The sequence below is a fragment of the Ipomoea triloba genome, chromosome 14, assembly GCF_003576645.1.
Source record: "Ipomoea triloba cultivar NCNSP0323 chromosome 14, ASM357664v1".
Classification (NCBI taxonomy): domain Eukaryota; kingdom Viridiplantae; phylum Streptophyta; class Magnoliopsida; order Solanales; family Convolvulaceae; genus Ipomoea; species Ipomoea triloba.
In genome coordinates this window covers 18,464,001-18,478,222 of record NC_044929.1, presented here as the reverse complement: position 1 = coordinate 18,478,222, position 14,222 = coordinate 18,464,001, and the positions used below count along the sequence as shown (strand labels likewise).

The following is a 14,222-nucleotide window of genomic DNA, read 5'->3' as shown; positions in this document are numbered from 1 at the left end:
GACTTTTCGAACTACTGTCCACTACTCGAGGGTGGGGGCCAGGGTGAAGGGTTTTGTCTTTTTCACCCAAGTAAAAAGAAAACAAAACAAAAAAAAAGTTTTTACTCTTTCTTTCATTTCCCTACTTTACTGTTTATTATTTATTTTAATTTATTCCCTTCATCCCACCCCAGCCCGGGCAGGCCCCTGTCCTCTCTCCTTCCCCTTATATAAGACTCTTACACCTCCACACAAATTCACACACACTCAGAGTTAACCAAAGAGAACACAAAACACAACTAGCCCTCCCTTTAGTTAGTTCTTTACATACACCACTCTTTACATAGAGAGAGAGAACCAGAAAAAAAAGAAAGAAAGAAAGATGGGTAGAGCTCCCTGCTGTGATAAAGCTAATGTTAAGAAAGGGCCATGGTCGCCTGAGGAAGATGCAAAACTTAAAGATTTCATTGAGAAATATGGGACTGGTGGAAACTGGATTGCTCTCCCCCAGAAAGCTGGTATATATATATGCATACATAATATTAATCCTAGCTAGCTAGCTTCAATAATCCAAACCCTTTTTTCACCTCCATATATATATTTTAATTTGTGTGTGTTTATGGGATTAGGGCTAAAGAGATGCGGGAAGAGCTGCAGATTAAGATGGTTGAACTATCTGCGCCCGAATATCAAGCATGGCGAATTCTCTGATGAAGAAGATAGAATTATTTGCACCTTGTATGCCACCATTGGAAGCAGGTATATATATATACTTATCTTTGTTTGTTTCTTTCTTTCTGGGTTTTCATTTTCTGGGTTCTAAAGATCTGAATCTAAAGGTGGTTTTGTTGCATCCCCCAAAGATACCCAATTTTGTCTGCACATCATCTGGCCTGGGTTGATTGTGTTCTAACCATAAAAGGAAACAAAACATGGCCCCCATAGCAAATACAAATCCAACAAAAACCCAAATCTCAAACAAATGCAAAACTTGGTTTGTTATAGACTCCTAGCTAAATTTCTGTCCCTACATGCATGCCCAGTTTCAAAAGTCTCACCATTTCTAAACAAAATCTTCATGATAGACATAAAGCTGCACTGGAAGTAGTTTTTCTTCCACCTTTTTCTTTTCTTTTTTTTTTTTCTTTTTCTTGTTTTGTTTATATTTATATTAATAATCCGTATTGGATAGGGACCACAATTTGGTGGATGGCTGGGTAGTTTTCTTTCATGTTTTGGGGATTATTTCACGTACTAAATGTGTAACAAAAATGCAATGTGAAATGGCAGGTGGTCAATAATAGCAGCACAATTGCCAGGAAGGACAGATAATGATATCAAGAACTACTGGAATACCAAGCTCAAGAAAAAGCTTATGGGGATGATGATTTTCCCGTCGTCTTCAACCGGGTACAAGAGGAAATCGCCATTGTTTCCGGCGACAACTATCAGTCCTTCCACGGTTGTCCCGTTTCAGGCGCAGCCACCGCCGCCGCCCCCGCCGCCGCAATCCATATTTTCGCTTTACACGCCTCCGAGTATCCGGTCCCCGTTTTCCACCCTGGATTCCTTATCCCCAATCCAACACCCCAGTTTCCTGTGTGATAATAATAACACTATTTCTCTTGGGGCTCCCAATAATGGGTTCCATCAAGGACAAAACCAGGGTTTCTTGAACCCCATGCAGTATACTAGCCCTGCTAACAGCAACCCCCATTTTCTCATGTTCGGCGGCGGACCCGCCGCCGAGCCCGCCAGCGGGTCTTCCTCCTCCGATGGGAGCTGCATGAAACAAAACCCGCCCGAAATCATCAAGCAAGAGCCCGATCTGCTCGGGAACTGTTTCCAGGCCCAAATCGTCTCCCCTCCCACTGCAAACGCTTTCTTCGACGACCAGATTCAAACCCAGACCCAGAAATTCTTCGTGGACTACACCCACCACGTCCCCCAAACCCCGCCCTCCGACGAGCACCATTTCTTCACCAACGGCGCACATTTCACGAACAGCAGCACACCCACTACAACTCCTCCTCCCATGAATAACAACAACAACAACAATCAGGTGCAATATGACCTTGAAGTCGTTACGCAGCTGGTGAGCAGCGGCAATAATGGCGGCCATGAAAGCAATAATAACAATGACGGGTTCTATTTGTTCAACGATGAAAGCAAGACGGATCATGAGAGGGGTATGTACTACTATTACTACAACTGATGGATGATAAACAGTACAAATATCATAAAGATTTGCAGAGAGCGATCCAGCGGCGAATTGCATGCAGATTTATTCATATTTTGGAGGAAGCTAAGATCATTGGGCTTTCTGTTCTTCAAGTAGCTTAGCCAGTTTATTGTAATGAGCATTGAATTAAATTCCCCAACAAAAAAAACCCAAAAAAACTTTGTTCTTCCTTAATAATATACTCTTTTCAATCTTTCATCATGTTAAGAACTTAAGATATCATGTTAAGATTTTGTAAGAACGCTCCTTGTACCTACAATCTCATATGAATTATTGATCCTTAAAACTTTTTAATCAATTTACGAGTTACAAGCCATGTATATCAGATGGTACAAATTTTGATAAAGATAACATTTTTTTTAAAAATGTTTCTATGAGACTTTAATCCATATGGCTAGGATCAGGTATCTTTTTTGCTGGTGAGACTGATATTTCTTCCCAAACTTTCTCCCCTATAACCAATTGAGATGTCATTACTGGTAATTTTTTTTTTATATATATACAGTCATCACATCCCCTAGCCATCAATTGATGGACTTAGCTTTTTACCAACCGTGACTTTCATTTCATTTTTGTACACGCTAATAAAAACAAAATGTTATCAATTGATTTTGCTTAAGTTTTATGTTTTCTGATGTTTAGACCATCGTACAACTTAAATATTGATGTTAGTTTCTCATGAATATCTCTTTCTGATTTGTTTTCAGAAATTGATTCTAGCTTTTTAATATTTTTTTGGTACGTCTAGTAAAGAACATGGTGGAAGAAATTGACGTTATTATGAAAAGTTCAATGTAAGTTGTCACTTGTCATCAAATAATTAAACCGGAAAGTCCCCCACTTTGATCAAAATTTAGCCAATTTGAACCCAAAAAAATTTTAAAATAGTGAAAAGGAAAAAAAAAAAAAAGGGACTAAGAGCTTTTATATGTGTGAGAGGGTGTATATATACATGAATAATCAAATGAGAATAGGGTACTTTGCAAAATGTGTACACAAATCTCACCCATCGATTTAGGTTCATCAATCACGGAAGGTTTTAGAAAAAATAAAATATGTGGTCAATTTTATAAATATTATAAATTTTTTATGTTTGGAATAACCTCGACGTTTTTTCCTTATTTTCCAACAACGCTCAACTATTGGTTTATCTAGCTAGATGGATAAATGAGATTAATCCGCAATTCTTATATGGAAACATGTTCTCATTGGAACTTGATCTCTCTCTCACACACAGACAATACCCCTCTCAACACCTGTGGAATTTGAACCCATGACAGACTCTGATACCAATTGTCAATATCAAGCGCTTACCACTACATCAAAAGTTATTGTTAGCTAATAGCGAATGCGCAACTTTATTTTATTATATTTACATAGCAGTTAGCACCACGTTTTTATAATAGCTAGGATGTTAGACTCGACTCCCCAAGCTGCCACGCAAGACGCACACCATGGTTGATTTGAGAATGAATTGTTATGTGTCAATGAATTGTATGCTAGTGTATAAAATTGAACAAATCAGGACCATCCATTTTTGTCTAAATGAACGATTATAGTTTAGGTGATATTCACTTCTTGAATCCATTATATTAACATCAGGGCATTATTGACTTTTACCTAATCTTTAACGTTTACAATTACAATGTTATATTTTTCCCAATTGTATACTTTTACGTACGATTATAATGTTTCATTTTTTGCAGAGTTAATTCAACACATACAATGCATTTCTTTCATATATATTATGTACATCTAATTACATAGAATTCACTTTTAGGCTACAATAAAGTGTGCACTTTTATAACTAGATTTAACAGCTTGGTTATCACAGTTTTTATATGCTTTTTGTGGGTATTAGTTGTACATTTCTTTAATTTATGAGAAAAAGTTTGCAACCCTTAGTTGCACTTTACAGTTGGATTGCACATTTATGTTTATAGGACCAAGTTCCAGTGCGGTCAGACTTTAAGGTGCGGCCGCAATACAAAAATGCACCAATTGTTGTAGGAAACACACAACAATGGAATGAAGCAGCGCACCACACAAAAAAAATTGCAACATACCTCACCACACATAATGGTGCGTTTTCAAACATTGTGTGGTGCGTTTATGCGTATCTAATAGTGTGTTTTGTGGTGCATTGGTGCATTTCCTAACACTATTGGTGCGGTTTACATACCTAATGGTGTGGCAACACCGGTCACACGTTAAGGCTTGACCGCATTTGAGCTGACATCTATGTTTATATATTATATGCTTCTTTTTTTTTTTTTAATCAAGTGAGATTGAGATTCGGACCTATGACCTTTGGCATTGAATTAATTTTGTTACCAAATTGAAAAATATGTTCAATATTAACTAAAAGTCTAAACTAATAATTGGATATTTGTTTATACGTTATTTGCTCAAGACAAATATTTCTGATTAAATGGATGGACTAGAGTGATCTGTTCTAATTTTTTTTTTTTTACACTAACATCCTTGCAAAAAGCATTTCCCATGTGAAAATTAAAAAAAAAAATCAGTATCAATGTTATACTTTTTAAATATAGTAAAATGTGCATTTTCAATTTAAAATGATGGTTGCGCAAATTTAAACTGTTTAACAACTCGATTTGAATACGGAGTATATGTTATGTATCATTTTTACACCAGTTTAGCAATCATTTTGTCTCTGATCTATATTTAGATATGCATGAAAACCTTAAAAAATTGATGAAATAAGAATAGCAAAAATTGGATCTAAAAGAAAAGGTGATAATAAATGCAGGAGGGGGTGGTGGGGGTATAGGGAAAAAGCTTGTCTTCCTTTATTTTTGTGCACTTCTTTATTGGTTTAGATGAATGATGATTTCCATGTTGGTACGGCATCTCCTTCTCCGCGAAGAAAGATGAACAGTGAACGTTATGATCAGAGAACTCAGAAGTTAATGCCTTTTTCTACTTCATTCAAGCCTGTACTGCCATGGAGTTGCTGCCATTATTCAGTAATATTATTGGGAAAACTTTAAGAAGAGTGAAGGGCTACCATCTATTCTCCTCGTTCAATCAGGCATACAAGTTTTAGTTTAGTTTGCATATACAAAAATAACCTTTTTTGTCTCACCATTTTTCTCGGGTTTAAAATTTAGTCTCTTCTCTTGATTATTAAAGGACAGGTAAATTCAATCCATCGGCTAGCTAACACGTCAAACCTCATTTTGCATATGAAATTTTAGAAGAAAAAAATGGAGAATAGACTGAAAGTTACAAAAATACCCTTACAAAACCTAGATAGATCTGAAAAGGAGTTTGACGTTTCAATTAGTTGATAGACTAAATATACGATTCTTTGAATAAGTAATTGACTATAGATTTACCTATGAGCTAAAGGTGTGGATGAGATGATGTAGATCTTTTCCATCTTAACTAGATAACTCAAGTTCAAGCTAATTAAACTAGATATTAGTGATGAATTGACTAACACTCGAGGGGTGGAAGACTTTTAACAATTTACCATGTCTTCTTCTTCTTCTTTTTTTTTTTTTATTTTTTTTTTTTTTTGTGATGAGGGAAACTATCCGAGGTATGATACAAAAAAAAAAAAAAAAAGAAGGTATAATAAAAAACATAAATAAATAAATAAATTAAAACAAACAGGTATGAAAGTTATAATTATTTCACAACCACTACTTGAGGATGTGCAGTGGGTAAACCATACTTGTATGTATTAGCTCGTAAACCACATAGTAGAAGTAAACCACACTAGAAAAACCCTATATAACGGACTGAACTAAGAAGGTGTAGGGAAGAATCGAACTCCTATTACGTTTAGGTAAACCTACTACTTGGGAATGAATAATAACTAAGATTAAAAGTAATTAAATATTAAGTTAAAACATGATTAGTTTCTATAATAAGTTAAAACATGATTAGTTTATAGAGATGAGAATACTATGTTAAACTACCACTTAGGAATGACTAACTAAGATTAAAAGTAATTAAATATTAAGTTAAAACATAATTAATAATCAGTGTAAATTGCATGCATAGCTTACTTTAACGATTTTACTGTTTTTCGATCATATCACTAATAAAGTTTAATATATATTTTATTCGTTATATATATCATTGTCCCTCCCAATCAAAATAAAATATTATTTACTGTCCTTGGAATCAAAAAACGTGTATGGGGAGCAAGCTAATTGTCGGGAAGTAAGTAACTTTAATTTTTGAAGAATGACCTACCCATATTATTTTTATCCCCTTTTTTAAAAAAAAAAATTAATAAATTTACGGACCATGATTTTTGACGATCTATATGTCACATCACATATGTGAAAGAGACAATTCATATTTTCCAAATTAAAAGTGATTCCCTTTTAAATAATGTTTTAAATTTAAGCTTTGTAAATCAAATGATAGCATTATTACTTAGGTATCGAGTGTCTCCGACATTAAAATAAAAAATAAAATTAAAATTAAAGAAAAAAAAAAGACAAAAGAGAGAGACAACCTCGGTCAGCAGGCGCTGGAAATAAGCCAACGTTATATTAGATTCAACTTTAATTTTAGCTAATAATGCTGAAAGCTTGTCATGTTTCTTATGATACTGTAAGAATCTTCTTGCATACACATTACACACCCCAATTGAACTATCATGTAATAGTTTGGGGAAATGCGATACAATTTGGTTAGATTGTTAGATTGGTAGTTAGAAGGTTCTAAGTTCAGCTTCTAGTGGGAGCGGTCTATTATTTTTCATGGTTTGAACCAGTTATAAATAACTTGTGCAAGTTTACCTCTTTGTGATCCTTTGTTAGTTAAGGTCATAGGGCATGCAGGTCATTTATCGATCTAATGCACATCATTGATAACGACTGCAAATTTCTCTAGTCACTTAAAAAAAAACCTTGTAATAGTTGAATCAAATTATGTATGCAGATTTAGATTCCAAAAACTGTTATCATGTCACACCAACATACACAATCAGTAACTAAAAGCGGTTGAATTCCTTCTTAGAATTACTCCTCGAACAACTACAGATCTAACAAACGAAGTTGAATTCCCACACAATCAGCAGCTAAAAGCGGTCGTATTCAATTCCCTCTCAATATACTCCTTGAACAACTACAAATCCAACAAAAGAAGTTGAATTTCCGCAACCATCCATTAGAAACATGTAGTAGTTAATTAAAATTTGCTTTTGAAACCCTAAAGTGTGAGCTAGCTTGGCTAGACAGCCCTAGCTAGTCAGCATAGATTTTTGGTAGATTCCTTCTCGTTTTCTTCTACGTTGTCACAGCTAAAAGTTGCTAGCCAGGCCACCTGCAGTCAAATGATTTTCCACATCTTCTTTCTTTCTTTCTTTCCTCCTCCCGCTGACAATTTTACAGAGCAAAAAAAGTAATATTTTCCAAAGACCACTTTTTTTTTTTTTTTCTTCTTTTTCTGAGCCTCCCTGCGTATGATCAAAGCTGGAGAACTGAGAAAAAAAAATGGCTTCTGATCGTCGTCGGAGAGTAAAGACAAATTGCCATCGTCACTGTTCTCTGGCCTCATCTGTCCATCACGTACAGGAGCCAGAAGATGAACCTATGGGTCCTCCTTAATGTACATTGATATCATGCCTCATACAGTCATACTACTATCATTGTACGTATTATTGCTACTTTATTTGAATATCTCCAAAGCCATATGATGATTATCTTTGGCCAAACCGTAACGTGTGATTTACGTTGTATAGATCAGAAATCAAAAGGGTAATCATTTCACTTAATCTTTGTCAAGATCAAACGCTTACCACTACGACAATCTCTTCGACCATCACGTCAAAAGTGGCCAATCTTCCCATCATATCATGCCAAAAACTATAGCTAGTAACGAAAGTAGAACTTTATTTTCTTATATTTGTGTAACAATCAACACGTGACTACAATGACTATTTCCTTCTATTTGTGTAACAATCAACAAGTGATACCAAGGGTTATTTCCTTATACTTGTGTAACGGCCCGGACGTGATACAAAAGACTATTTTCTTATATTTGTGTAACAGTTCACACGTGACAGCAAGGGCAGAGCCAGGAAATGTGTTTAGTAGGGGCAAAAAATAAAATTTAAGAGGTGTAGTTAGCAAGATATAATCCTTGGACCTTTCATAATAAAAAAATTTACTAATTACCAATTGAACTATTTCAGCCATTGGCAATTTTTATATATAAATAATGCATTATTTATTTCTACTAAAGCATATACGTTACACACACATATAGTGGGGGAAGGGGAAGGGGGGCAACTGCCTCTATTACCTCCTTCTAAATTCGCCCATGAATGATAGGATGCTGAATTTAAGTCTCAGTAATCCAACAAAGTCAGTGTTTTTAATTTGGATCTAAGAATAACACAAAATGCATGTATGGTTACTATTGGTTTAGTATTGCTATCAAATCATGGGACAAATAATTAACACGGTTGCTTTCTACTGTGTCAAATTAATCACTCTAGAAAAGGTTGCAATGGGATGTTTCCCAAACCTAACTGTATTGATCGGAAAAGATGAATGACACTTTATACTATTTTTACTTCTAAAAAGTATAGAAAATTGGAATTACCAAAAGGCGTGAAGGACTTGACGAATCATATGCGTACAAGATCGGAAGCTGGAACACATGTACGTTGTTTTTAAATTGTGTTGGTGTGAAACTCAATTGGATTAATATTATCAGCATGCTATAAAACACAAATATCACCATTTAGGGAAAGGGAAAAAAAATTTAAAAAGAAAAATTACACATCGAGACTATTTATGTTCATATCAAGTAAGACTTTAGGGGCGTTTGATTCACAGAATGTTAGATTATTTTAGGGAATGTTAGATTGCTAGGAATGCTAGATTCTTGTGTTCGGTTTAAAATTGAAGTAGGTAAATAAGACAACGGAAATAAGATAAATTGATTAAAATGCCAAAATCTCAATATTAGTAATAAGATACGGGAATGTGAGATTACCTAAGAAATCGGGGTGTATCTGACATTTCCTTCCAATAGCTAAAAGCTTCATCGGGAGGTTATGTTACATTCCCGGGAAATCTTACATAACTTGAACCAAACATGTGAATCTTATATTTCTAAGCAAATATAACCTTAGTTATCTTATATAACTTGAACCAAACGCCCCCCCTAAAGGTGGAAAAACACTCCCATCATAGGTTTTAAGGTTGTTGAATTCCTAAGGATTAGATCTGAGAGTTCTGATTAAGCTAAAAGACACTTACATCATCTCATACACACTCTATAAAGTAGTCTTTAGTGTATGATGCCTATTCCACTAGCTATGAAAACTCATGGCTAAGCCCTCGGGTAGCATAGGTGGTGACCAAATTAACGTTTAGTCTTGCTTTTAGCGACAATGAAACTTTGACCAATAATGGTGATAAAGATTTCTTGTGAAGTGTGCAACCAGTGAAAAAGATTTCTTGTGCATAACTTAAGATTTATCTCTTTTATGACCTTAGAATGAATTCATGGGATTTATGATATAATTTAGTCAAGTCAAGAATATAGTTATTTAAAAAAAAAAGAAAAAAAAAAGACTTATGGTTAAAAAAAAATAGAACAAGTTGCGGGGATAAGGGACACGTGGAAAGGAGTTAATTGTAAACAGGGAGTCAGGGACATGATAAGATGACGTAATAAATTGAAAAAAAATAGTACGAAGAACCAACTGAAACACTGTTGTCAAATTTAATCACAGGTACCATCATGTGTCGGGGAAGGTGGGACCGCTTAATTAGTAAATATGGACATGATAAGATGATGTAATAAATTGAAAAAGAAAAAAAAAAGAGTAAGAAGAACCAACTTTAACACTGTTGTCAAATTTAAGGAAAATACTATTTATACTCTCACATCCGACTCCCAACTTTTATTCCCTCACAAAATTTTGATATTGACATTTTTTTGGGATTCACAGATAAAAATAACTAATCATACATTATCATATTAGGGAATAAAAGTGAAGGAGTAAAAGAAAAATTAATTTTTGGAGTTATTTTTCAAATTTTTTCTTGTTTATGTATTCAAAAAAATAAAAAAAATATTTATTCTGTTCAATGAAAAAAAATTTCTAATTTAGAGTAAAAATCATCCTATAGTTTTAGTTGGAAAAAATTTTCTCAGGGTCTTTATTTTTCCATCTCTCTCATCTTTTAAGATAGTTTTTGGATTACTATTACCATTACCACCACACCACAATACTATCCCAACCAGCACTACACCCCAACACTGCCACCACTTATTATTATTATTATTATTATTATTATTATTATTATTATTATGTTTATTTAAAAAATGAAACAAACCGAAAAGATAATTTTTGACATTCAGCCAAACACTATAAATTTAAACTATTTTAAATAAAATGAATATTTTTTAGATATCATTTTTCAGAATATGTTTTTCAAATTCCTTACGACCCATAATTCAAACCATTTAACACACAATTTTTTTCCTAATGCATTTTGTACTTTACCCTTTTCTCTTCAATCATGTACATATGGTGGTAATTTTATTTTCAACCAAAAAAATATTTTTTTTTGACAATTTTGATATTTTTCTTATTAAAATATATCAAACTTAATTCATTAAATTGATTGACGTGTTTACTTTTGAACCCTAATTAAACTAACATCAAACTTACGCGTTTAGTCCTTTTAAATAAATAGATCTCTAATCAATAAAGTTAGAGCAAAGATATGTTAACAGTGACTACTAAAAGGTACATAGATAGATGTAACAAAATTTTGAATAGTAAAGTTTTTGTTAAAGGGGCACCAACAATTAAGTATTCAATTCATTATGTCACATTGTTTAGAGATAAGATAAAGTGTGTTATTTTTCTTTTTACTTTTAGTTCATTCTGCATTTGAATTGGTCTTACCAATAATCATATTGGGGGCTATAGTTCACCATGTGCGTTATGAAACATTTCTGAATTAAGTGCACACAATTAATATATTATACATAAGTTATATATGTACATGTTGCAACTATACAAGAAAATAATGCAATACTTACAAATTTACTTACAGGGCGTTTGGTTGGGAGGAGGGAATTAGGGGGGAAAAGAATTGTAATTCGGTAGAATTGTAATTCAATTAATAAAGTATGAATTGGAATTACAGTGTTTAGTATGCAGAAATAGGAGTACAGGGAATTGAAAGGTAAGAAGCGAAAAAATGACTAAAATACCCTTATGTTGTGGTAGACGTTGTAGTAATAGTAGTAGTAGTAGTAGTAGTAGTAATAATAATAATAATAATAATAATAATAATAATAATAATAATAATAATAATAATTCTTTCAAAAAATATTGATAATAATAATAATAAGTATAATAATAATAATTCATTCAATAATAATAATAATAATAATAATAATAATAATAATAATTCTTTCAAATTTAAAAAAAAAAACAAAACAAAAGACAAAGAGTATGGGGGGGAGGCAAAATTGTCTTTACACCAATAATTGCAATTCTGCGGAATTGCAATTCCTTCCAACCAAACACTGTAGTTTGGCAATTCACTGAATTGCAATTCAATGAATTGCAATTTCCCCCAAACTACATCCAACCAAACAGGCCATTAAGGTTGAAATACCTATTATCAGCGAATTTCAATAATTAGTCTACAACAATTTATTATTGAATAAAATATATACGAGTTTCATTGATTTTTCTTATAGTGTTACCCATTATTCCAAATTGTTCCATTGAAATTAAATAAAATGTTTCAATAATATGGTTTCCAAAATAAAAGAAAAAAAATTGTTTCAACTGATATAAGATTAGATAAACCCAAGGTCTGAACGGTAGTAAAAAGGGATTGGCATATATAAGTCATATATACATACAACTAGTTAGTTTCCCAAGAAAAATACACAACCCAACAACATATATTGACATGGATCAAAACAAAAGGCAGAGATGATGAGGAGCGTTAGATTATGATTCAATCCCTACCTCAAAATAAAATTGTAGATCTCGTATATATTAATAGATCATAAATTTTATTATTGTCAACACTATTTTGATAAATATGTTGTATATAGTTATTTTAATGTAATTTATCTTTTCTATGTACAAGAACGGATCTAGAGGAGGGATAATGAGAGCAGTTGTGCTCTCTCACCCCTCCTTACCCTTTTATATATATGTATGTATGTATATTTCTTGATCCGTCCCGGGTTATACCTTAGTTCATTATAAATATTATATTGTAATTTATAATGTATTTTGTATTTGAACTATATTATCATGTTTGATATTTTGTCATGGACATTTTTAAATTTATTTTAACTTCACCCGCACTAAAAAAATTTCAGAATCCGCCCTTACTTGTGTAGTTTAATTTATAGACTGTTATGCATAAACAAAGTACTTTACAAACTATTATTATACGATAATAAAATTTACTGGTACACATTCTCAGATACTTACTGCGAATTTCTTGCATCTGCCCAATAGAAAAATGTAGTGATAAGGCTGCCGTATGCATGTCACATGTAGAAATGAATGATATTTTAAAAAGTTGGTACCCGCCACCCCCTCCATATATTTTTCCTTTCTAAAATGATGATCTACGTGACTACGTACATGTACGCTCGCCATATACGGGAGTATTTTATTTCAACTTTATGTATATTGGTCCACATAATTTATAATAACAATACTATATTATTATGGCGTTGTACTATGGTATGGTACATTTAAAAATAGAAATAATTGTTACGACGACATGATGAATTATCACAAAAAGCCTTACAAATTGGCTCAACAAGTAACCTGCTTTTTGTCCGCTTTCTCCCCTTCCCTTTATGTCACTCTCTTAATTTCTATATAATTATTAATCAAGTTAATTCAAATACGACCTTATTTAACGTACTTATTAAATTATGAAATAATTCATAATAATGTGATATTACTGGCATATTAGATTTTGAGGTTAGTCAATGTATTCTGATTATATCTTTCACTTTAGGTGTTGTAAGATAACATTGGTCTATATGTGTATAGTATATAATATTCATTTTATTCATTTATACTTATTTGTGTGTTTATTTATTTATCAATATGTATATGTGTGTATTTATTTATTAAGGGTATTGAAGTAAAATGATTTTCTTAACCAAAAAAGATAATTAAACTCACATCCAAATAATTTAAAATTACCTCTTCCAATATTAAATACACACAAATTTGACGCATTTTTTGTAAATATTGTTTCCAAACGATTGAATCTCCAATAGTAAGGGCCCCACGCGGCCACGCCCTAACTCGACAGAGCATCTGGGAGAATGTAACCCATGAGAATGTAAATCATGATTACACAGAAGCTAAATCTTTGCTTACTGCATACAAGGAGCGCCCCTCACTGCCAATGGTGATACTCGATCCCGGGCCATTGTTCTCAAATTTCTCCCATGTGACCAATTGAGCTGCTCATGCAGACATTTGTGTAAATATGCCTAAGCTAATGTTTACAATACTATTTAATAACTTAAGGTAATCTAATTAACGTTTGTGAACTCCCCCATTAAAGTGAATTTGGTTGAAGTGATCATATTTTCTGAAGTCCCTGAAAATTAGTTTGAAAAATAAATATATGATACTAAGGAATGTATATGAGCCAAGCACCTTGTGCTTAAATGACACTATTGTGATTCTTTTTGGGGAAAGGTCACATGGTCGAACTTGGTGGTGGGGTATTGACTCCTTGAATTGCAATAGATAGAGAAAGTATAGAATTGATACTACCTTGATAGTTTTTAAAAAATAAAAGAAAATGCAACATCACTCAGCTATTAATAATAAATAGTGACTTGTATTTAATATACATAATGCATTTACCAACTTTTATCAAACATATTATCTACTCTTTTGGACTATTCAATGATAGAAATATCTACGTGTTCTTTAATTTACCACTTACCACAAAATTAAATGAATGGATATGCATGC

At 32.8% G+C, this 14,222-nt stretch overlaps 1 protein-coding gene across 1 annotated transcript; it reads left to right on the top strand.

The window, feature by feature from the left end:
• Positions 1–256: 256 nt before the first annotated feature.
• Positions 257–2,422, top strand: LOC116004263 (transcription factor RAX1-like). Its single transcript, XM_031244237.1, has 3 exons — positions 257–497; positions 609–738; positions 1,270–2,422. Exons 1-3 carry the CDS (start codon positions 362–364, stop codon positions 2,192–2,194), a joined length of 1,191 nt encoding a protein of 396 aa, XP_031100097.1. The 5' UTR covers positions 257–361; the 3' UTR covers positions 2,195–2,422.
• The last annotated feature ends 11,800 nt before the right edge of the window (positions 2,423–14,222 follow it).

Excerpts from the sequence above, each read along its gene's own strand:
- LOC116004263 (XM_031244237.1), top strand. The coding sequence starts at position 362 with ATGGGTAGAGCTCCCTGCTGTGATAAAGCTAATGTTAAGAAAGGGCCA. Across the intron at positions 498-608 it reads TGCTCTCCCCCAGAAAGCTG|GGCTAAAGAGATGCGGGAAG; the intron begins GTATATATATAT and ends TTATGGGATTAG. Across the intron at positions 739-1,269 it reads TATGCCACCATTGGAAGCAG|GTGGTCAATAATAGCAGCAC; the intron begins GTATATATATAT and ends GTGAAATGGCAG.